The 25618-nt window shown below is 43.4% G+C and overlaps 1 protein-coding gene across 2 annotated transcripts in view; it reads right to left on the bottom strand.

Moving 5' to 3' along the window:
• CREBL2 (cAMP responsive element binding protein like 2) overlaps nt 1-18984 on the bottom strand; it is a 294140-nt gene extending 275156 nt beyond the window's left edge. The window contains exon 1 of one of the 2 annotated variants that reach the window (XM_085652104.1): nt 18733-18984. In XM_085652104.1, coding sequence (XP_085508230.1) covers nt 18733-18747 — 15 coding nt within the window. In that variant the 5' untranslated portion in view covers nt 18748-18984. The remainder of the gene's footprint in view (nt 1-18732) is intronic. The other variant, XM_085652105.1, reaches the window with a different exon arrangement.
• Between the last annotated feature and the right edge of the window lie 6634 nt (nt 18985-25618).

Here is a 25618-nt window from a genome sequence, read left to right as displayed (position 1 = left end):
CTAAATGTTTAATTACTTACTAATACATTAATTTAAAAGAAATAAATGATGTGCTGTAGTCACTCGTTATTTATATAGTATTTGAAATGGAGTAGGTAAATACCACTCGCTAGAATATTTAACCTTAACAAATTAACTGCACTTTTCCATTTTATTTTTTCAAACAAACTGACATCTAAAACAGTGACTTGGCTAGCTGATATGTTCTGCTGTTGTAACTAATTTCTCCAAAGGATAGGGTGTTGTAGTCTACAGCAGTAGATTTAAAAACGCAAACTGAAATAAAACTGAAATGGAGAAAAGTATTATTTCTCATTTGCATTAAAAAACAGTTTGAGTCACTAAACATGCCAATTAATGCTGGAATCACATTTAATTCCAATCAGCATTTATTTCCAAAGCGTCCTGAAAGTTCTGAAACATTTGAACATTTCACATGTCTTTAGGTTCTGTTGTCTGGAATCTTAGAAGTGCCTCGTAGCACACTAAAATAGTGAGGGTGTTTCTTCCTAGAAGAGTCCCTCGCAAGATGTCTCGGCAACGACGCTCAACAACATCCTGTGATTCTGGGCAAATCACTTCATCTCCCCGTGCCTCACAAAAATGAATGTGTCATCGGGGCATAGACCTACCTCCCCTGCCATCTCTAGACCCCTGATGAGAATTGTCCCCGCACACGAATGACCACTGAACAACTCATACTACAACATGTCAACATTTGTACCTACATTCAGGTAAATTCTTTAAGACTAGTGGGATCTGGGACTGTCTGTGCTATGTTCATGTTGTTTTACCTGCAAGTTTTGCAGGAGTTGCGAATGTATGCATGTTATGGTACTCTTGATTTATCTCGTCTCCAAAATGTAAAAGCAGGGCCACTGCCCGGATTGTACCATGAAAACCAAATAAAATAGGTTATTAAAAAGAAATGAATGTGTCCATCTGTAACAAAACTGGTGCTTATGTGAAGCAATAATTCCCGATATCGTCGGGTCTAGTTTGAGCTATATAAAACTCTATTAAAAAAAAAAAAAAAAAAAAAAGAAGAAGAACGTATGCTGTGAACACACAATACACCCAACAAAGCGAACATATGCACATGTAGATGAGTTTGTCAATGGCAAAGTAATCTGTTTACACAAACTACAAGGTATGTACACAAAGCATTATACTAAAGATGGTAGAAAGCAGTATTATTACCAGGAGCTTAGCTATAAATGGGACAGTGGTGCCATGGCACATTGGTGTAGGGGCCCACTGTACCCCAATTATAATTTCCTATTACACCAAATGGCTAGAGGCTATTTTATTTGCTTGCATTAGGGACTCTGCTACACCATTTGACTGATACAAGGCAATTGCTGATCTTCGTGACACAAAATAATGTATTGCTGGTGAATATAATTTTAAGCAGGTCGAGCTGCTGGAGTCTGGACCTGGCAGGGGCATGACTTAGTATGGAAGGGCTAAGAAGATGGGTGTGTCATTCACTGGGCTTGAGTATAGTCATGCCCAGAGATTACACAGGGCAAGATTATTTTGTCTAGAGAAGGCCTACAGTGTATGTACTGTGAACTTGGGGTGAACTAACTATAAATTGGGAAAGCCTATGTTTGGATCATAAGTCAAAAATACTTCTTAGTGATTTAAAGATCTTATTTTACAGAAATGTTGTAATGCTGTTGAATTATTTATTTTCCAAAAGTTGGAAAAGTACATCATCTGCAAATAAGGCCAGAGTCCTGTAATATAGTAGACTATTACTGCTAGAGGTTATATCACGCCGTGTTTCCAAAACACACATTCCTGTTTCAAAATCATGCGATATAAAAAGTATATAACTTAAAGCTATGGAATTATGAGGACATTTACCAATCACAGCCTTACAGTTACATATCGGGTAACAAAGAACCCCACTTTTAAAAGTAAAGAATTAGGTCAACGAGAATGATATACTTGCTCTTAACATTTGCATTACAACTTTCCTATTCCCTGCAAACTGAAGTCCAGTGGGACATCCACCTGCATCCCTAAAGTCAGTTAGTCCTGAGGCAGCTCAGGCACAAAAGAGCATATTTCACCCTGCCAGAATATCTGCTCTGGACCTTCAGCACTGGCACTGGAAAGCAGCACACTGCAACCAGGAACACAGGTTTGCCTAGTCGTGTGACTGTGGTGCAGCAGAGCTAACCTTTAAAAAAAATATGCAAAGCAGTAGCATGAAAACTCTGCATACGACCATGCCGAACCATACTATATAAAAAGCCATAACATATTCCTTATATACAGATATATAGGACCCTATTCACAAAGGTAAATTCAATCGTAACTGCAGGTTTATACCCGAGTTTGCCTATTTTTACGCATTGCAGGAATTCAGAAAGGAATTCTTGGCAGACGGATATGCACTTATCACAGTAGATTTTTCCACCAAGAGTGCAGAGTCTGCATTAATAAATCACACCCAATACAATAGAAGTTGGTTTTCTAAGGCATTATTTGCCTTGGAACTTTGAGAAGACTCACAAACTCGTATGTTTGCATGCAGGCAAACTCCCTCTGGAAATGGCTTGAGATTAACTCCAGCAATGGGTTGGTTTAACACACCTTCCTGGAAGGCAAAAAAGGAACAGATAACCACTAGATTTGCTGTAGTGGCTCTCTACATGAGGAAAAATGTTATTCCCTATGGAGAACAAGCATTGGCATAGCCAATAGGTCTCGCCTTTGGGAACTTATAAGTGTTTAGCCATGCAACAGTTAATGTTGTTGCACCAAGGATATTGTGCTGCATAACTAAATACTTAGAAGGTCCCAAAAGTGAGACCTATTGGCTATGCCAATGCTTTTTTTGGGGGGGGGAAATGTACGTTTCCTACTTGTGAGATGCCTTTCACTACATGCATTCCCCCACTGTGGCAGTAGAAATGAAATAAAAAGTAATAAATAGCGAATAGGCAGAGTGGCGACACATGGGATACTGGAATCAGTGAACAAAACCTCCTTAACCATTTCCAAAGGAATGTAAATGCTCTTTTGAAGACCTGTGAAAAACGTGTGTCTGTCGGAGATAAGATGCCAGAAACAGCAGCTCGAGCTGCAGCAGCAGCCGGGCTGAGACACGCGGAGGAGGGCATTTGGGGAGGGGGGGCGCTGGGTGCTAGATTCTCCTGGCCCAGCACTTTCATTTTCGTACATCTGCTCATGTGGTCTAGGGTGGGCTTGCACAGGCACCCCCTCCCCCGCAGAACAAGCAGCGATTTCCCGGAAATGGCTGGTTTATATGAAATGTTGTGAGGGTCGGTGTTTAAGGCAGTAAAAAAGAAGAAAACGGGGCAGGCAGACTGTGCAGTGACAGACCCAAGCTGGCCACGGGGGCAGTGGTCGAAAGTGGGGGAAAAAAAGTAGGGGAACTGTGGGCGGAGAATCAGAGGGCGGGAATAACCCAAGGATTGGCTCAGTGGGCGGAGCCAGAGGAGTGGCCAGAAAGCGCAAATATCCCAATTTTTAGTATGTTTGGCATTTCACTGCCCAGTTTAATCAACCAATGGATACACATGATTATATAAGGTTATAATGAGTTATTGACATTAAAACACATTCACAAAGTGGGATAGGCTTCTAATCACAGAATGTCCCAAATACGATAAAATTTGGAAGCACAAGCAATTTTTCGCAGAGCCATGGTGTTTATCATCAGCACTTCTCCCTTTTTCCACAACAGCAGTTCAAACATGATGGCAAAATATCCTAGTTTGCAAATGTTTTCAATATAACTCTGGCTCTGCCATATTTGCCTCCTAATGCAAGATCTGCTGCATGATCTGACCATTTAAACTAATAAATTGTTTATAGCTCAAATGTATCAAAAGTTAACAAAAAAATGTGACTTGTTTTGCTGCGGAGTGGAGGGCTTATTGCAAAGGTTGACTGATTTCTCACTGTTGCATTTGTATGTTACACTGGTGCTAATAAGGCAAAATCTTTCCATAGACTGTTAGCATGTGTACACATCAATATAATAAAATATCAGAAAATATACTGCATTACGCTGCAGCCTTTTTTTAAATGCATAATTTAGCCAACACTGTGGCATAATTTTGTCCTCCTTGGCTGCATATTTAATTCCAGTGACCCCACAGCAAGCAGCACATGTTAAAAGTGCTTGTGAATGAAGCAGAGAGACTGTGAAGTTTGCGAACTTAGTTTGGTGTGCGTGGCAAATTCTGCATTGCCAATCCCTGGTGAGTTGCAGCTACTACTTCTGAAACAAGGCCAATGGAGCTAACTATGGCTGAGGCAGACTGGCCTCAAGGGCAGGGCCGGTCTTAGCACTGGTGGTGCCCTGTGCATTAATGTTTGTCATTACCCTCTAATGGCCACCTCTGTCATGGATTCCCTCACTACCACCCTTTAACAGTGCCCCTCAAGTCTCCATAACCACACTCTCACTCAAATGCATTTAATTTGATTTACAGCGCCACTCATACCAGTGTAGGGTGTCAGAGCACTTTACATCACACACATTACTCAGAGACAATCAATATGTGTGTAAATCACTGTATAGAAAATGTTACATAAGACTAAGGACAAGAAGGTGTAGGAGTCGCATGACAACCATACTACTAGGGAGTATAGTTTAATAGGGATTGGTCTGGAGAAACAAACTCAGAATTTTAAATCGTAATACCATGGTTGGGGGTACTCTTTAATAATCAGAATTGATTTCTGTCCAAAAGAACACTTTTTGCAACATAAGGATAATCAAAGACGGGAGCGGGGGAAACATAACGCTCTAATTTATACCTTGCAGGTTGTATGCAGCTCTTAGATGAAAGTTAATAGCTCACTGTTGTATGTTAGGATTTTAACTTATAAACTGCAAGTAACAAAAGGATCTCTATGACAAAAGCAGTAGCCCACTGACCTATTTACATTATGTGCACTTTGTGATCTGTGTAGGAAGGTGGAATCACTACATGGTTGCCCCCACTTTATTCCTGGTGTTTTGCTGGTTTTCGACTTAGTCTGGCTGGGATCCTGCTATTCAGGACCCCAGCCTATCTGCTTTCTCCCTTAAATTGATTACAAGTACTATAGGTACACTCCAGATTGGATTCTGGGGTACCCTTATAAGTCCCTAGTATATGGTATACTATGTACCAAGGGCATAGGTACCCCAGAGGCCTACCAGGGGCTGCAGCATGTATTGTGTCACCCCTGGGAAGCCTTCCAAAATGACACCACAGGTCTGTAACTGCAGCCTGGGTAAGGTGCTGCATGCACACCTTACTGAGATATAGGTTCACTATATCTCCCCTATCACTGCACATATAAACCTATCAGTCACCCCTATGGCAGGCCTTACCAATCCAGGGTGCTGGATTTTATGTGAGAGGGTGCCCATGCATGAGCAGAGCCCCTCAGCAGCCTTCAGAACCTTTATTCTGGGGTGGTTTGTGATGCTGCCAAACCATACACTCTTAAGTGCATTATAACCAAACGGTAAATGCTAACTTCGGAATGGCTGCACGGAAACATGTTGTATTTGGTGTCAAACACTTTGGAATCATACCCCCACACAAGTAACTGGTGTGGGTGTATGATCCCACCCTTCTAGAGGGAGAGACATGACAGCACCGGTATACCCGGTACCAGCTAACAGAACCCTGGCATCACAAAATGGATGCTGCCGCCAGCCACAGACACGAGTCTGCCCTCCTGTTGCTGGACGAAACTCCGGCAGGGGAGGCCTGGACAATAGGTTTCCTGTCACAGGGAGGTGTCACCACCTCCCAGAAAGGCTTTAGTGTATTGGGGCTGGGTGGGTGCACTCCAAGAGTGCTTTGAAGTTCAGCACTGGGGGCACATTTGGTGTCCCTGTGCATAGTCCAGCTCAAACCGGTTGCAGGGGCTACCAGCCCCTGCTCTGGCGCGAAACTGGACAAAGGAAATGGGTGTAGCCACCCCTCTTTCCTGACCCTCCCATAGGTGGGTCCCTAGAGTTTGTCCCACCCCTTCCTTGAGTATAAGAAAGGAACCCCTGGCTACAGGACTTTAGATTACACCTGGAAGAAACTCTGATACTGAATCCTGGAACTTCGACGATCTACATTGAACTAGATAAGTAAAGAATCTCCCTTGGAGTAAAGGAGTTACTCCCCTGCAAGGCAGGCACCAAAGACAGATCTGACCGGTTTGCAGCTCCGAAGCTCCCGCCAGACTCCGAAGAATTTTGCAACACAGGAGGTGGGTTTCTGTGGTCTTAGATGTAGAACAGTGCCCACAGCAAGTCTGAGGCCCGTATCCCTCGTGGCGACCGTGCAAACCGAACCCCTGGACACCACGTCACTTTGCAGAAGCATCAGCTGTCCAACAACTCCTGCAGCTAAGCTTTGGATTACTTATAGCCCTTACCCAGAGCAGCATTTGCACTGAAGATTGCCCGCCTACACTCCACGAGTGTTCTGTGAGCTGGCCCTTTGTGTTTTCTCTCGAGGTCCCTTCGCGATCCCTAGTCCATCGACTGGTGGGTCCCTGTGAAGGCAACTTTACCTCTAATTAGGCTTACCTGATTGCTCCAGACGTGTCCCGACTCTCCATTCATTGGGGAGTCCCTAGGACCTTGCTGGTCCGCACCAAAGCATCTTTTCTCTTCCTGCGTGGGTTGCTGTTGCCAAGGCTTGTTGTGTTCAATAAGAGGACCGACACCCCAGCACTCGACATCCTTTGTGGGACAGCTCAAATCCAGCTTCTGGTTGTAATCGACGCCTCCTGGTTCTCGTGGCTGCAGAGTCAAACTTTGCCTCTTCGCACTTGAATCACCCAACATCGGTGGGTTTTCGTCTACCGTGCCCCTGGTCACTGGCAAGTGACCCAGACTCTGTGCCCTCTGCTTTCAGGTTCTTCTGATCTTCGATCCAGGCTTGGATCACAACAGACACTTTTCTCCTTCACGGCAGCAGCACTTTGCAGTAGATCGCCATTGAAATCAACGACGATCCCCGACACTATTTGACACCTATGCACCCGGCTTCCCTGGGTGAGGTAACTCAAGTACTCCGGTGCTCCCGTGGGCCCTAGAACTCCCCAAGTCTAAAGGGGTTTTCTCAAAGTCCTCTCCTAAGTGTCCTTAACTTCTAAAATTCCAACCGTGACTTTTCCATAAAATAGTACAGGGCTCGCGCCTGTGTTCTCACACTGCACACGTCCCCTGTGGGTCTCCTGTGTCACTACCTTGGGTGGTTCCTTGGGGTCCCAGCGATTCTACGTGCTTTAGGCACCGTCTAGTGAAGTCGAGGTTCTTATACCACTTTCTTAATATATGGTTTGGCCCGCCCCTAGGGCCCATTGTATATTGTGCTATTTACTGTCGTTTTACAACTGTATTATTGTGTATCTTGGACTCTAATCTCATAAAGAGATTAGTAGTGAATGTTTAGAAATAAATACATATATTTTATATATACCTTGTGTGGATCTCCTTTCATTTAGTAATTCAAATGGTTATAATCTGGTAAACCAAGCTGCTTTACACTCCTTCAAGACTTAGCCTGAAGGCTGCTCTCCATAGCTACCACTAGGATAGCTTTCAATAAAGGTTGTCTTTAAACCTATCAATAAGGGTTGTTTGGACTGGTACAAGGTGCCCACTATAACTAGTGGACAGCATATACCAGGCCAACTTCTCACAATCTGTATGGTACATATTCTTTGAAGCAGGCACATTAACCCTCTGAGCTACCTTTCCATGAATCAGAACTTCCACTAGACAAAATGATCTCTCTCTAGGAAGAACATTAAACACCAGAGTCATCATGACATTTTTATTGTTGCCGAAAATTGCTGGAGGCCAGGAAGGAGGCAGCAAGCACTTTTAAAACCTTAAAATACTTGCAACCATAATGCCTCCACCCAAAGTCAGCACCCGGTGCGGTCACACCGGTTGCACTGCCCTAGAGCTGGCCCTTCTCAAGTGTCCTGTGACCTCAGTGACAGAGTCCGTGTCGCTCTAGGGTGTGCTGCTTCATAGGCCTGTCTGCAAGACTGGAGGTGAACTTCAATATGGATTGTGGTGGACAAACCTTGAAGGTTAACCCACACTTGCCACTGCTAGGGTCCACCTGCTGGTGCTAAGACACCAGGGCTTCTAAGGTCTTGCGCGGGCTTCTAAGGTCTAGCATGGTATTGTGCTCTCTCAGGAGAGTGGTCTGGTGGACTGGTCATTAAGGCTGAACCTGGTTCCCCAGTTACAATTTCAGTAGCTCTGGCCATAGTGCCACATCCTCTCCCCCACTGAACACCATACTGCCCCACTGAGAAAAACTCACACTGCCTTCAACTACAACCCAATTGCTGCCGGCTATAAACACCTGGATGCGGCTCAATTTAAATGACGCAGAGCAATATGCAGCCTACAAAAAAAAAGTGACAACATCCTGGAAAAAGCAAACACTCATAGGGAATGCAAAATTTAGCAAATCATGTGAATTGTAAGCAGGAACAACATGGTTACCTTAATGCGTTTACACTCACTATTCAGAAATCAGTGAGAGCTCTTGCCTGAAAAGTTAAGGACATGACTATAGGGCCCTGAATGGGCCCATTGCTTATATCCTTACAAAACGTAAGCAGTATGGTAAAAACACCACATCCCTGTACGCAGAGCCGCAGTACACATTTTGTTTTCCAATCCACACTTTGCAGTACCTCCAGGATTGGTGCACTAGTTGCAAGCCCAGGGAAAACAAAGACAAGAAAACAAAAATAGCGCTTCACTGGCAAACTCTGTAAAAGTGGCGCTAATGTGTTTGGGTGTGAATAAAATCAATCTGGTCAGTTTGCTACCAGCAGGCGCGCAACACCCATTGGACTCAAAGGGCTTCAGCACTTTGGAGATGCAAATAGTGGCACAAAACCAAAGCACATTTTTGACACATGAGAAGCTCAACAAGCGCAAAGAGAAAGTGAAAGGAAAGAGAGACAAGACAAGCCCGGCGGAGCGTGGCGCGCATGCTTGGCAGGGGGAGCGCATTCCAGGCGGAGGAGCGGACCCTTTGAAGTGCGATGCCAAACGGTTTGCATGGCGGCACGATGCGCGTGATTGTGCGCGTGCTAGCCATGCAATCCGCTTTTTGGGAGCACTTTTAAAACCCCCTTACAATAGTCTCGCGTTGCGATTGCTTACGCGATAGCAAGGCGAGACCTAAAAAAAAAAGCAGCATACATTTTTACAGGAGAACATTCTGTCTCTGTGGAGCTTTCCTCTATGGAAATAGGTCCCCAAAACGTCAAATTACATTTCCACGAGTAGGTCTGTAAATCCACAATTGGCACTGCTTTCCATGCATACTAAAGGGAATAATGTTTGTTAACAGATAAAATGGCCGAGGTGTACATCTCCAGCGATCCTATTTATTTATATCTCCGTAGATGATTTAACGGTAGAGTGGTGCAAAAACACCAGACTTGTGTTACGTTCCCTTTTTAATAGTTTCAAAACTACCAACTAAAGTTCACCAAATTTCAAGAAGCCTCTTGGGATTCACATGTGGCTATTACATGTATGCTTTTGGTGAAAATGGTCATGTATTTCTTTAGTTTAAAATAATTTTAAGTCAAGTTTTGAGGACCGACCCAACAGGGAGTTTTAATATATATTATGTAAAGCACACATTTCTCAAAAATATTCCCATGAAATTTCAACAAACTTGACATGCACGTTTGATATACTTGAATAAAGCTCACAATAATAGTAAAACCCACATTCATCATTTGAGAAAAGAAAATAACTAAAAATGGTCAAAGTCTAAACTAATTCTAATATACTTATCACATTACTAAGTACATTTAAACCTACAAATGCATTATTATAACAATGAATGTATAAATTCGCAAAAACAAGATGTACACTCAAAGTATCTACACACCATCCCCACCTATGGGATTCCACTTAGTGTATACAAGTGAACTGACCAATGGAAGCCTCATTAGATGGGAAAATAAATAATATTGCGTATATTAGATCTCTACTAAATAAACAGATAAAGAATTCATCTTCAGATTACTCAACTCCATACTATTCACTACACAACTAACTCTACTGTGGCCCTCGTTGGGAATTGCTGGATTTAGCAGCCAATAGTTTTCACTCATGGTAATTCCAAGACCGTAGATTGTGGTTTTACCATGGAAAATTTGTATTGCCACATTTCGATTTTCAAAAGGTCAGAATAAGGATTAATCAGCAGTACCAACATTTGTCCACACTATAACTTAAGATGTTTCCTCTTTGGAACCTAATACCAAGCAAAATTAAAAAGAAAAAGAAAAAAAAAAAGAAGGAAGGAAGATCGCTGGAGTGTGGTTTTACCGTGCAACTCCGATTACCAGCATCTGGCTCAAACAGTGCTTCAACCCAACTTGTAAGAAGGGCCTTAGCCACTGTCATTACTTAATGAACAATTTTTGCCAGGAGTTAAGATACAAGGCATGCAGACTACAACATTTAAAACAAGCATTGGCATAGCCAATAGGTCTCGCCTCTGGGATCTTATAAGTGTTTTGCCAGAGGTGTTTGGAAGTTTGGTAAGAGATGCAATTTAACATAAAGGGATATGAAAAAGGAAACCAGGAATTGTGATGGGGGAAGAAGAGGGCTACAGATGAGCTGTGGAGGGGGGAAGGGGAGGAGGGCCAGTTGGGGGAGGGAGAAGCAAAGGTATGAGAGAGAGTGTGAGACAACGAAAGAGCAGATGGCGACAAGAAGCGAGTAGGCGGATGAATATATAAGGATGGAGACACTGTTGGGGAGGAAAGCCACGGTCAGAGATCGGACGAGAGAGGGAGGCGAGAGAGTGGGAGGACATTGAAGGGAGGGAAAGAAAGAGGAAAGCCATTGATTGAGATAAAGTAATGGGCAAATGGGCAGGCACGGAAGAACGGAGATAAAAAGAGGAAGGGAGAGGTGGGACGGCAAATATATAAGAGAATGAGTCAGAAAGAAACGAACAGGGAGGGCAGAGGGAATGAAATTAAACCGAGTGCGGAGAGACACGGGAGAGTCAGAACGAGACGTTTGACATGGTACAGACTGTGCGCTGGGCGAGTGCAGACCTTCACAATATGCCCCCAGTCTCTCAGCCACACACCATTCCAAATACACAGGCAACCTCGTCATGCTTTTAAAGTACAAGCATTTGCAATGCAATAGGTCTCGCATTTACGTGAGTTTGAGCTATTGACATTGCAAATAACAATGACTTTTATTTTTGTTTTCCTTTTAAAAACATAAATTAAAGGCATTGTCATTTACAATGTCAATAGCTTAAAACTTGCTAAACTGCGAGACCTATTGCATTGCAAATGCTTATTTTTAAATGTCGCTGGGCTCTCCTCATCAAGACTGGGCTTTCACGACAGAGGACTTAAAACTAATGCTGCAGTGAAAAGAAACCTGGTTGATGGTAAAGAGAAAAATGCCTTTCCGGGACTTTGGGTCCAACGCAGAACATTGGCTACAGAAGGGACCACAAGAGGGTTCCAGATTGCACCTGCCTTTAAACAAGCCTTGCTGATTGAGGTAGGGAGGCGCAAAAATAATATTCGGCCCTGGAAACATAAAACTACTTGCACTCGGGCTGGGATTAGCAGGGCAAGAAGAAGGGTGAGCAGCACCCACGTCTATGCTTGCATCTCCCATTTGCCCTCAATTAATCTTCATCTTGGTTTCAAGCATTTTATTGCATTTTCCCCCCTCATGAGGTTTTTCTATTGACATTCCAATATTTAATCAAATCAATAACGAAGGTGTACTACGGTTCAGAACACCTCCAAGGATCAAACAAACAGAGTGTTTCTCAAGTAAGGGACAAGAAAAAATCTAAATCTGCTTAAAATAAATCTACCCATCAGCAACAGAAAACCCTGAGATGCTGCGAGATTAAGGCCCGGATAACTACAATGCACCACCACAACCACACTCCCATGAAGGAGAACAAGCCACATCTATGCCAGAAATCAGAAACCAACCCACCAGTGCTCAATTTGAGCTGGTGGTTTCCGGTGCTTGGCACCGGCAATTGTCAGCACTGGCTCTAGTGACAGTCCCCACATGGTGGCGCGGTCTGTCTAATTCTGATATGAGCATAACAATGTTTAATAAGTCAATATACAATTTTTTTTAAAATACCTGCAAATCATATTTATTATAGCTTTACGTGGCCCAGAACAGTCTGAATTGTCAAAGTTGTGTGATGGTTAGTAGTTGTGCTGTTACCTTCATTGGCAGAGCCAACAGGGCAATGGGTGGAGCAGGCTGGCAATCACTTTTTTCCCCTTCATTTTTTACAAATTAATCACTGCCACCCACCAACACAGACCTTCACCCCACCTGTGCAAGGGCTCCAAAGAAACCTAGGTAGGAGTTTTGTACAGTGTGTGGTAAAAAGGTGTGTGGCACAGTATACAACATATTAATTGTGGGATAATAACCAAAATGAGAAAATATGATTCTAGAACCAGGCCAGCAGGGCAGGGAGTTATCTGTCTACAAAGGAGCCCAACTTGGAAAGGCTGGTTGGAGGTATGAAATGGGAGTCACAGAAACTGTATTTCAAAAGGTTTTTCTCGAAGACTGCTGCTCACGGAAGCCAGTTTTCCCCTGTTTAAATTAACAGATGGGCCTTGGAATCCATCTTGACTTTAATAAATGTGTGAGCCTCTTTTGCCTGCAGGCCTTCGTGCTCGGCTGCTTTCGTGCTTGACTAATGCTGGTTAATTTTAGGTAATGTAAATTGATTAACAGTAATATATATTAATGGTCCCCAAGTGGGAATGACAAGATCAAACACAGCATTTTATTCACAGCTCGAGGGTCTTCAGCATAGGACGTTTATACAACAGAGGGAGCTGCCACGTGGTGGTTTAATCTGGGCCGCCATTGCTCTGTATTTCTCTTCTTATTGACACTTGAAGCATGAACGTGAACGTCAGGAGACACGTCTCTACCGGTTTCCACAACTAGAACATGCTGATGCACATGCATGGCTGCGGTTTGTATCTAACTCACGAGGATGAAAGGCTGGGTTGGAACCTGAGCCCCGCAGGTCACGCTACATCTGTGCACAGCCAACCGTGTTTCATGTTTCAGGCCTTGAGATTCACAAACAGTTGACCTATCGTGTCTGGTTTGTGAGGTCATGTTAGCTCTACTCTTTCGTGTTTCTAAGGGTCAGGCGTGCACGGATATCTGATGGGAAGCATTTGGGTCCTGGCCGTAAAGCGTGTAGAAAAGAACGCAGATTCGTATGAACTTTATGCGCTGCAGCACTAGAAGTCGGCGGGGTTATTTAAGCACTAGGTAGGGAGAGTGGCTTCTTCTAGGCCCAAACATCGTTTTGCTCTGGTTCCCTCAGCAGAGCTCGTCTGGAAGTTTAAAAAAAAAAAAAAAGGGAAATGCAGCGTCACGCGAGTGGCGCGCACACGAGAGCGAGCACCAGGCCATATGTTTTGAATTATCACGCCGGTGTCTTGGCATGATAATTCAAAACATATGGCGCCCATGGAGGTAACCACAAGCAATAGGCCACGCTCGTGGTGTGTGGCCTATTACTTGCGGTTACCCACGTGAGGTGAGCATTTGAAAGCCCCTTACAATAAGTCTCGCAGAGCAGCGCAAATGCGCGCTGCTAGGCGAGACCTAAACATATCTTAAAGATATAGATAACCATCAGTTTTGGCAATTTTGAAAAAACATGTAGTGCTATACAAAAAGGTAACAATTTCTGACTACTCGTTGATAAGCCAAGATGCCCTGCATTACTCAGAAACAGTTATGGTGTTTGTATAGTGCCAAAATTGGTATATAAATATATTTCTTTTTTAAACGTGGCATAACTGATGTGGTCTAGTATTTTTGGGACTTGCTCTTCTTACATCTCACCTACACATCTTTTAGGTATCCGTTGAAGAACTGTTGGAGACAATATCAATACTTACAGTGGGCTTTGAATCAGTCCAATGGTTTCTTCTCTTCTCAATATCAAACATTTGCATCTTATTCAGTAGCTTTCCTTTCTCCTCTTGTATTTATCCATCACCTTGTGCATAGCTTCTTTAGTATCATTTTGACTGGATGACTGTCTTTCCACAGCTCCATACCATGGAACTTCTTTTGTAGGTCGAGCCTAGCGCAGCGCGCATGCGCTGCCCTAGGAGATGACCTCTTGGAAGCGGTCTGCACTTTTCTGGCATTTTTTTTGCAGTAATTGTATTGGCCTTCGCGTTTGTCTTTCAGAAAAGAAAGCACACAATTGGCCTAGAGCTGGTACAGGTCACACCTTTTTCCTCAAAATGTTGACTCCCACGGCATCCACCTTGCAGGAGCGAGCAGCTGCATGCAGGGGCCATCTGTTTCTGATTAACATGGCCGTGCTTGTTTACATATGCCTGTGTCGCGGTCGCTTTCACTTTCGTGCTGATTTCTTTTAGTCGCTCCACTGCGAGCTCCGCTGCGGTATGTTATTTGTCTTTGCGTGTTGTGCAAACCTTTACCAAGCCTCGGTGATGCTTTTCTTTAAAGCCGAGTTGTAAAGGCGGTAGGTTACACTGGTGCGGTGGCACATGATTCGGCTGCCACTTTTATTATGCTCAAAAGAGTGAATTTGGACGACAAAGGACAAAATAAAATACAAGCCAGCGCAGTCCAAAGTCTTGTTTACACCCATCACTGTAATATCATCCAGACATCTTTGCCAGCTGTGCATGCATTCTTTGTGTCGGCTCCGCAGCAGCCCTTTCTCGTTTTGCAGAATTACAACAAATCTTTTGCAATTGCCCACACGCTGCTAAAATCAGACGAGTTCTGCGTAGACTGCTAAGCACCATATGTTGCGGACTGCAATCACTCAGCGCCAGGTATGAGATTCCTCAAGTGCGCCTAAAGTTACTGCTAAAACATTGTGCACGCAATGCGATTCTCCACATGAGTGTAGAAATGCGGGGCATCCTTGATTAAAATATGCTTTCAGCAATCATGTATTCACAGGCCCGGAAAGGGATCCCGAGCTATGAAAAGTTGAGTGATTGTCAAGATCAAGTTCGTACTTCAGAAAGTTATTTTTGGTGTCTTTTGCCTCTGCTGATTATTACAAATTCTCGCAAATTCTAGGATTCTCTATTGAAGCATACTCCAGTTTTTCTCTCCCTCTCTTTCAATGGCATGTCCCTTCCTCGTTCTCCCTCTTCCTCATTCAGAAATCAAGTTCAAAATCTTTTAGGCCTTCTCCATCTTTCATCTTGCTCAGGTTAATAAATTGTGTACTGTTAAACAGGGTAATAATCACACTTGTTTTTATATATATTTGAATGGTGCAGCAGGTGCAATGGCACCGAGCGAAAAAGTTGTCAGAACTCCTCTAAACACCTAATATTGCTACATATTACTACTAAACGGGCATTCAAATTGCAGTTACCTTGCAGTTGAAAGAGGCTTTATTTAGATGGTGCAGCAGGTGTAGTGACACTGGGGCCCAAAGCTCTAGGAGCCCCTCTAACCACCAAATATTGCAATATTTTACTACTAAACAGGCAGTCACAAGTGCTCTACAACATAGCTTAAACACATTAACTAAGCCAATAGCTCTGGCAAAACACTTATAAGGTCCCAAAGGCGAGACCTATTGGCTACGCCAATGCTTGTTCATTTGTTATCAGCATTCCATTAAAGTGCTTGGGTTTTCTTGCTCTCTCCTCCATGAGCAGCTTTCTCCCACATTCCTGCCCCACACATCGAGTACTGCTCTTCGCTTTCTCTCCTAAACTTATCCATTGCTTCCCCACCCAGTAGTACAGTATTCTTTTTTTAGTGCCCCAAAAAGCTTCTGTTGTGCCTATTCTCCGCCCCCAACTCCATGTTGTATCTGCTTTGAGGCTGACTTGCACCAATCGACTTGCTCCTGTTTCTCCCGTCATCCATACCCACCAAATTTCTTTTTTAAATTAAAATATTTTTTGAGGGACCAACTGCTAAATTTTTCAACAAGGCCACTCATATCCAAGTGTTTTTTGTTCATATTTTTTAATGTACTAGTTCAATATTGGCATCCACCCTTGTGAAAAGGAGATTCAAAGTTTAAAATGGCTTTGATATAAAGATGCACGCACATAAGTCATTACGCTGCTATAATTTTCTTTTTGTTGGTTTTGCTAATGCTGTTTTGACAAGAACGCTTTTTTAATTTTATTTTTCCCATTCATGACTGCATAGGCAAAATAAACACAGGCAATGCCACTGAAGGGCATGATATATTCGATTTACCAATGCTTGTTAATGTGGCAAACTCAGCATCTACAGTAACTTTGATGCCCATTGAAAATTCTATGTTTTCATTAAACAAACAGATGTGAACTTGTTCTTTTAACGTAGCACTCGAAAAAACACATTTCCCCATTTTGTAGCATTGAAAAACGTCGACCTTACTGTTAAGTATTTTAACAGTCCCAGAAAGGTGAAAGGCTCAAAAGTAGTGTCCTACAGTTTACATGTGTCCTACGGGTTACACGTGAATATGGCAGACCTCACCGTACTTGCACAATACCTAAATATAGACATGCGTTTCATGCGACATAAGTAGAATGATCAACGAATGAACTTTAACTGACAAGATGCAACTTTTTTTTATAAAGTGCTGCAGATTACTCAAAGTAGGAAGAAAATAAAACAATCGGTTGCTAAAATATATGATATTTTATTGTATAGATAACATTATCGCTTTCTTTGGGAAGACAAATTTCTTTAAAGTGGGTGTGCGTCATTTCGCTGTATGACTCCGAATTACACCCGAATTTGAATACTCTGTCTTTTGTTGTAATAGAGAGTGTAAATCGATAACATGATGTTATTTTGTGGCTGTGGAGGAACATTCGTTTTCATTCCTATTGATTTTCACACATACTTTCACAGGGGAGTCTTTACGGTCTAAAACCCACACACAGGACAGACTGCCACTGCCCGCGTCCCACGCAGGGGGACATCAGCAGGGCAGCTCTCTAGTGGCCACCCGTCGGAGCCTCCCCCCCCCCTGTTCCACCTCTCTCGAGAGGCCGCGCCTTGGGGAGGGGAGGCCCCAATGGGCATTGCTCGGGGAGGCGGGCTGCTGGGCGGGACCAGGCCCTATTTATGCCTCCCGCCCCCGCCCCCTGCTTCCTGGTTCGCTCCTGGCCGCGCGAGATCCCACCCTTTCCGCTCACCCTGCGCGGCGTAGGCAGCGCGTAACTGGAATGTTATAATGTTTTTCTTGTGTTGCAGGCGGAGTTATAGGGCGATCTGGAGGCAGAAGGGTACAGTAAGGGTACCTCTGCGACAGTCGGTACAGTAAGGGTGCCCGAGCCAAGGTCCGGGAACTGAAGGAGGTTCTGGGAAGACCCCGACGGCGCCCCGTTAGTCCTTCGGGCAGTTGGGGGGCCTGACCAACCGGGGGTATGCCATAACACGCTCCGCCCCCGTTAAAAGGGGCGGGAGTATTACACAGATCACGTGACCCAAAGGAGGATCTGAAAATTGTGCCGCACTGCCGGGCATCGACCCACCGTGCGTGCTGGCTCGCAAGGCGGGCGGAGCAGCGAGGGGCTGCTTGCCCTGAATCGCCCGTAAGATAACCCACTCTATCGTCATACTTATGTTGTATGAAATAAACCTGCAGCAGTTCTTCACCCATAACTAATGTGTCAATGTAATCATTGGGTGATGTCTGTGCATACGTGTTGAGTGGAGCGGATGACGGTGTGGTCACTATTATTGCAAACCGGTTTTGGGCAGGCCAGAGGGCTCCCTTAAAGGGCCTGGCCCTCAGTCACATCTGCCAGAGGTGCTTATCTTTAAGCCATCCCAAACCTCATTTTACTACTCTGATTTCCCTAATCCCTTTCTAAAGACTCTTCACTCCTGCATCCCTCCTTATACTCATCCCAAGCCTCATCTTACTACAATGAACTCGCAAATAACACCTTATAGACTCTTCCATCTCTCCATTATCCTATTAAATCCAACTAAAAGACTTTCATGTTCACCGCTCAAATTAACACATATTTCCCTATTCTAATCCACCACTAATCCTTTTTGGGTTCCGGAGTAGCGTGCAACTCACCGAAAAGCGCTTTGACGACTCGTCAGGGGTAGTAAGCGCTATATAAATACAATTAAGAAATAACGTTTTTCTACAGTAATACAAGCTCTTTCGTGACATAAAAACCGCCGTGCATTAAAAATGAGCCAGAAAATCATGCTACTGAACCCAACGTGGCACACGATACTTTGTAACATGTTAAGATAAAGAAGACCTAACCACGTGATGTGGTCCTCAAATGGCATTTAATGCCAGTAGTCAATGCCACAAACACCCTCACGATAAAATCCTTAGTGTAGTTTCTATAAACTTATTGGCAAGTCATGCAGCCTTTTCCTTTTGGGGCGCATTTCTTCATCTTCGCCTGTCAATGTAAAGTATCTATATCCAACTCTCCCCAGAGACGATAGCGGATAACAAACTTTACCAACAGGCATGCATACACGGATTTCAAGTTTGTGCTAGGCAAATGCTGTCCGGGCCTTTTACACAAAGCATTCTTCTTTCTCTCATTACTAAATTGAACAAAATGGGCAGCGTACAAGCAAGCGTAAAATTGTGCTTTCAAGGCAGATGTGTCACCCTGTGGCTGCATTGCTGGCCTTACCTTGCTGTCGTCCATAGGGCCCTGAACTCTGCGCTGCTACGGGCAGCTGCCGGCTATAACCTCCCCACTCACAAGCGCAGAATGCACCTGCACAGACCCACTCTGAATCTTCCAGAAGCCTGCCGGCCCCTGCCTCTAATCCGTGCGAAGTCCTTCTTCTCTCTTTAAAAGAATACCCCTGCTGTTTGTTTACAATCTGACACAGCGAGAAAATATGTCCGAGCAGGAAGCAGGATGCGCGCAGATAACTCTGGGAGTGTGAGTCTTTTCTCTATTCACTGAAGACGAACGAACAATAAGGGGGCGTGGTTTTAAACTACAATTCCCAGCAGCCAGCCAGAGAAAAGCGGAAACCTGCAGTGCCTGGGAACTTTAGTTCCCTAATGCACTGTCTTTTATTTCGAGTAGGCAGATAGAGAGAGGGCTCACACGTTGCTTCAAATGGCACAACACTTGATGTTGGACATTATACATCGATCCTTCAGTGGTGGAATCAACAGTCTGAATTACTGGAAATGACACGCGTAAAGGAGAGAGGATTTAGCCTTACCGCCAGAGCTGCCGATCTGGGCGTTGGGTAACCGGGTTCGAGCTGCGCCTCGGCGTCGGCTCTGCACCCTGTGATTCTGATGCAAATCACTCACTCTTCCCGCGCCTACCAAAATATGAATGTGACCTTATGTAACGTGCTCATGTAAAGGTCGAGTCATTTGCACGGTTGAGAAGCTCATCTGTTTTAGTTTTTTTGCGTGAACTCGACCCGAAGGTATCGGAGCGCTTTACATGAGCACTATTTACTTATCCAAGGACACATTCGTTTTTGGTAGGCTCGGGGAAATTAAGCGATTTGCCCCGAATCACAGGATGTTGAGCTGACGCCGAGACTCGAACCTGTTTCCCCAGTTCCCCCGGCCGTTGGAATTTGGTTGGGAGGGCGCTTACAGTTCTTCATAAGTTAATTAAAACATGCAAGTATTTTTAAATATCAGCTTTCTTTCCAGCTGTCAGAGGGTTTCTGTTTGTCATACACATAGCTCAATTCACGGTCAGCGAGGGTGCTACTTTTAAGTTATGGGTGCATAGCTGCTAAGTTTTCACTTTGCTTTTGTGTGCCGTTTCTTTGTGTTTAGGTTGGCATGAGTGACATTTGAATTCTTATACGCGCCACTTAATTGTGACTAGAACGAAGCATTAATTTCCTTTATTTGTATAATCTAATCGTCTAGAAACCTGCTTTGCTAACAGTAAAGTGAATAAATAGAAAAGCGAAGAAGACATAGAATGCATAGCTGCCAACTGTCTCGTTTTTGCAGGCACAGTCCCGACAAGTTGGCGACTGTTCCGGGTAATAGTGTTGCAGAAACGGTTCCTCTTTATTGCACACAGGTATGCAAACAAGAACAATGACTCTTATCTGTACTCAGTTCGTCTGGACCAGTTGTCGATTCAGCTTCACCCTGGCATGACCTCTCCCCCTCAACTCCACAATTGTGTTTTCAGCAGGAATAGCTATTTGAATTCAAATTTCTGTTCTTTTAGACTATGTATATCATGCAAGCTGATCAGAATTTGACACAACAGGTGGCAGAGAACAGGTCGCCCTCACACCGCAATGCATTTCTATGCAATTACTTCTGAATAGGTAATTATAGTTGTCCTATAGGAAAATATTTATGTTGGTTTTCAAACACACCACACCCCTCTACAAGGTCCATGAGTATTTAGCCAGAGCCAAGCAATATTTCCATCAAAATAAGTCCAAACTATGCTGCCGTCCTGCCAATGCAGTAAATCCCAGTGCTATCAATTCATCTGAGTTCAGAGCGTTTTCAATGACTTGTATGAGTTCTTGTATTACTGCTAGTCCCATTATTCTTGTCTTAATAGCTGCTTTCAACCTTAAAAGGCAGAATATTCATAGTATCTTAGTTCCGTTTGACAGGCCTGGATTTTTACTTACAACCCCTTCCTTACATCTGAAGAGTTTGATGTCAGTGTTCCTTTTATAGCTGAGAAATCAACTCTATCACACTTTGCATTCAGGTTTTCTGGACTTTATTGTTTCTTAATTCAAATTGGAGATTAATCTCGTAACATGAGCCTTGGTTGTATCCAAAACTGCTAAATTCATCTGATCCTACATTGTCATATGAACAATGCCTGCCATCCTTAATGAAACCCTCTAGATGAATCTTAATTTTGAAGTAATTTTCAAATACAGATTTAGCACTTAATTTTATTAACCACTGATATGCTTCTCAAAAGAAAGCCTTCAAAGAAATCAATGACAAACTGATAAGGCACTTGGAGCTAGCAACATCTTTGCATCCTTTGGTACAAAGCACACAATAATAGGAAAGTACCAGTTGTGAGAAAGTGCCATCTTTCTTGCATGGTATGCCCCCACTTTTTTTGCTGAATGTACTTTGACTGAGTGTGCCCTGGACTCCTGCCAATCAGGTGCCCAGGGCCTATGTTCCTTCCCTAAACACACAAAACCCAAATTGGCAAACCCTGGCCACATGTCAGCCCCTGGTAAATGGTACCCTAGGTACCCAGGGCCTTGTGACCAGGGAAGGCATCTAAGGGCTGCAGCACTCATTGTGCCACCCTTAGAGGCCCTGTACCCTTACACACACACACTGCCTTTGCAGGCTGAGTGTCTGGATGCAAGACAAAACAAAGAGTCGACATGGCACACATCCATGTGTACAATCTACCAAGGGAGGCGACTGTTGCGCCCCCGGCTGCTGCACTGCTGGACTGAGGAACCTTCCTCTCAATACTGCGCTTCTTTTTAATCCAAGTGCTCCAATTTACTCAATAGTACTCAATACAACGTTACATGAAAGTCCCAAATTGTTCGATCGTTTGTAGTCACTCCAGAGACATTGATGACAGGTTTAGAATGTTTTATTTAGCATTTTCAAATGTCTCATGCTGCGAATGCTTAAACATGAACATGTGCTTCAAACATTCCTTCGAGCTGGCCCTTATAAAAACCCAATGCATTTCGAACCTTAAACGTTCTTCGTCAGGGGTACTGCAATAAATCGAAAAAAACTGCATAAGCAACCATACTGCATTAACAAAATCTACAAATGATTCAGGACTTAACTAAAAAACAGATCCCCACATTTATCATGCCCCCGTTCTCCCCTAGTGATTGTGACTAAAGTAACATAACAATGTAACCAAAGAAAGCGACCAAACATAATCACCCATCTCTTTAACCAACTTCCCAAGAAAGCCCACTTAGTGCGTTTACCTCGTGATCCGTAACCCACGGTTTCGGGTGCGCCCGTAGTTCTCCGCATTCAGGGAGTCATCGACTTCCCGTCTACACTGCACTTATTTTAAAGCCGTCTATCACACACATTTTCCTAATGTTCTCCCTAATTGCAAATGACCACGTGACCTCCCATACCCTCTGTGTGTTCATCAAAGAGATTGATGCCTCATTGTCCCATAATGCATTGCCCGTGTCAATAATAACCCATAAACAGAACCTGATACCCACCAAATCAAACAAACTGTGAATACATGTTGCGAACAAGAATGAAATGAAACGAACGGTAAACATGAGAAAATGATTAAATTAAGCGTAATCCCTAAAACAATTGTTTGCGATATTAGTCCATGGTGAATTAGCATAGGTATTACATTCAAGTTGTTTAAGCGATGCAGTCCAACCAATATAATGCTATTAGCCATTTGCTCGTGCTGGTTAAATGTTGTACAGTCTCTGGGGTGATACTTTAAGACTTCGTGTTTCTTCGTTGTTTAACGCTCTGTTGGGGTGCAACTCGCTGACGGGACGTCAAGTAATACAAATCCATTATCAAAGTGGCGACTGCACACCTTCCCTTCTTCATTGTTAGTTCGATTTAATTAAGTTTTTGAAAATACGTGCGTGCAAGCAGCTAGCTGTATCGTCCCTTACACAGCATCTGTATGAATACAATCTACCAAGGGAGGCGACTGTTGCGCCCCCGGCTGCTGCACTGCTGGACTGAGGAACCTTCCTCTCAATACTGCGCTTCTTTTTAATCCAAGTGCTCCAATTTACTCAATAGTACTCAATACAACGTTACATGAAAGTCCCAAATTGTTCGATCGTTTGTAGTCACTCCAGAGACATTGATGACAGGTTTAGAATGTTTTATTTAGCATTTTCAAATGTCTCATGCTGCGAATGCTTAAACATGAACATGTGCTTCAAACATTCCTTCGAGCTGGCCCTTATAAAAACCCAATGCATTTCGAACCTTAAACGTTCTTCGTCAGGGGTACTGCAATAAATCGAAAAAAACTGCATAAGCAACCATACTGCATTAACAAAATCTACAAATGATTCAGGACTTAACTAAAAAACAGATCCCCACATTTATCATGCCCCCGTTCTCCCCTAGTGATTGTGACTAAAGTAACATAACAATGTAACCAAAGAAAGCGACCAAACATAATCACCCATCTCTTTAACCAACTTCCCAAGAAAGCCCACTTAGTGCGTTTACCTCGTGATCCGTAACCCACGGTTTCGGGTGCGCCCGTAGTTCTCCGCATTCAGGGAGTCATCGACTTCCCGTCTACACTGCACTTATTTTAAAGCCGTCTATCACACACATTTTCCTAATGTTCTCCCTAATTGCAAATGACCACGTGACCTCCCATACCCTCTGTGTGTTCATCAAAGAGATTGATGCCTCATTGTCCCATAATGCATTGCCCGTGTCAATAATAACCCATAAACAGAACCTGATACCCACCAAATCAAACAAACTGTGAATACATGTTGCGAACAAGAATGAAATGAAACGAACGGTAAACATGAGAAAATGATTAAATTAAGCGTAATCCCTAAAACAATTGTTTGCGATATTAGTCCATGGTGAATTAGCATAGGTATTACATTCAAGTTGTTTAAGCGATGCAGTCCAACCAATATAATGCTATTAGCCATTTGCTCGTGCTGGTTAAATGTTGTACAGTCTCTGGGGTGATACTTTAAGACTTCGTGTTTCTTCGTTGTTTAACGCTCTGTTGGGGTGCAACTCGCTGACGGGACGTCAAGTAATACAAATCCATTATCAAAGTGGCGACTGCACACCTTCCCTTCTTCATTGTTAGTTCGATTTAATTAAGTTTTTGAAAATACGTGCGTGCAAGCAGCTAGCTGTATCGTCCCTTACACAGCATCTGTATGAATACAATCTACCAAGGGAGGCGACTGTTGCGCCCCCGGCTGCTGCACTGCTGGACTGAGGAACCTTCCTCTCAATACTGCGCTTCTTTTTAATCCAAGTGCTCCAATTTACTCAATAGTACTCAATACAACGTTACATGAAAGTCCCAAATTGTTCGATCGTTTGTAGTCACTCCAGAGACATTGATGACAGGTTTAGAATGTTTTATTTAGCATTTTCAAATGTCTCATGCTGCGAATGCTTAAACATGAACATGTGCTTCAAACATTCCTTCGAGCTGGCCCTTATAAAAACCCAATGCATTTCGAACCTTAAACGTTCTTCGTCAGGGGTACTGCAATAAATCGAAAAAAACTGCATAAGCAACCATACTGCATTAACAAAATCTACAAATGATTCAGGACTTAACTAAAAAACAGATCCCCACATTTATCATGCCCCCGTTCTCCCCTAGTGATTGTGACTAAAGTAACATAACAATGTAACCAAAGAAAGCGACCAAACATAATCACCCATCTCTTTAACCAACTTCCCAAGAAAGCCCACTTAGTGCGTTTACCTCGTGATCCGTAACCCACGGTTTCGGGTGCGCCCGTAGTTCTCCGCATTCAGGGAGTCATCGACTTCCCGTCTACACTGCACTTATTTTAAAGCCGTCTATCACACACATTTTCCTAATGTTCTCCCTAATTGCAAATGACCACGTGACCTCCCATACCCTCTGTGTGTTCATCAAAGAGATTGATGCCTCATTGTCCCATAATGCATTGCCCGTGTCAATAATAACCCATAAACAGAACCTGATACCCACCAAATCAAACAAACTGTGAATACATGTTGCGAACAAGAATGAAATGAAACGAACGGTAAACATGAGAAAATGATTAAATTAAGCGTAATCCCTAAAACAATTGTTTGCGATATTAGTCCATGGTGAATTAGCATAGGTATTACATTCAAGTTGTTTAAGCGATGCAGTCCAACCAATATAATGCTATTAGCCATTTGCTCGTGCTGGTTAAATGTTGTACAGTCTCTGGGGTGATACTTTAAGACTTCGTGTTTCTTCGTTGTTTAACGCTCTGTTGGGGTGCAACTCGCTGACGGGACGTCAAGTAATACAAATCCATTATCAAAGTGGCGACTGCACACCTTCCCTTCTTCATTGTTAGTTCGATTTAATTAAGTTTTTGAAAATACGTGCGTGCAAGCAGCTAGCTGTATCGTCCCTTACACAGCATCTGTATGAATACAATCTACCAAGGGAGGCGACTGTTGCGCCCCCGGCTGCTGCACTGCTGGACTGAGGAACCTTCCTCTCAATACTGCGCTTCTTTTTAATCCAAGTGCTCCAATTTACTCAATAGTACTCAATACAACGTTACATGAAAGTCCCAAATTGTTCGATCGTTTGTAGTCACTCCAGAGACATTGATGACAGGTTTAGAATGTTTTATTTAGCATTTTCAAATGTCTCATGCTGCGAATGCTTAAACATGAACATGTGCTTCAAACATTCCTTCGAGCTGGCCCTTATAAAAACCCAATGCATTTCGAACCTTAAACGTTCTTCGTCAGGGGTACTGCAATAAATCGAAAAAAACTGCATAAGCAACCATACTGCATTAACAAAATCTACAAATGATTCAGGACTTAACTAAAAAACAGATCCCCACATT

The sequence above is a fragment of the Triturus cristatus genome, chromosome 4_1, assembly GCF_964204655.1.
Source record: "Triturus cristatus chromosome 4_1, aTriCri1.1, whole genome shotgun sequence".
In the NCBI taxonomy this organism is placed as follows: Eukaryota; Metazoa; Chordata; class Amphibia; order Caudata; family Salamandridae; genus Triturus; species Triturus cristatus.
Note: the sequence above shows the minus strand (reverse complement) of the source record. Positions and strands in the feature narration are given on the sequence as shown.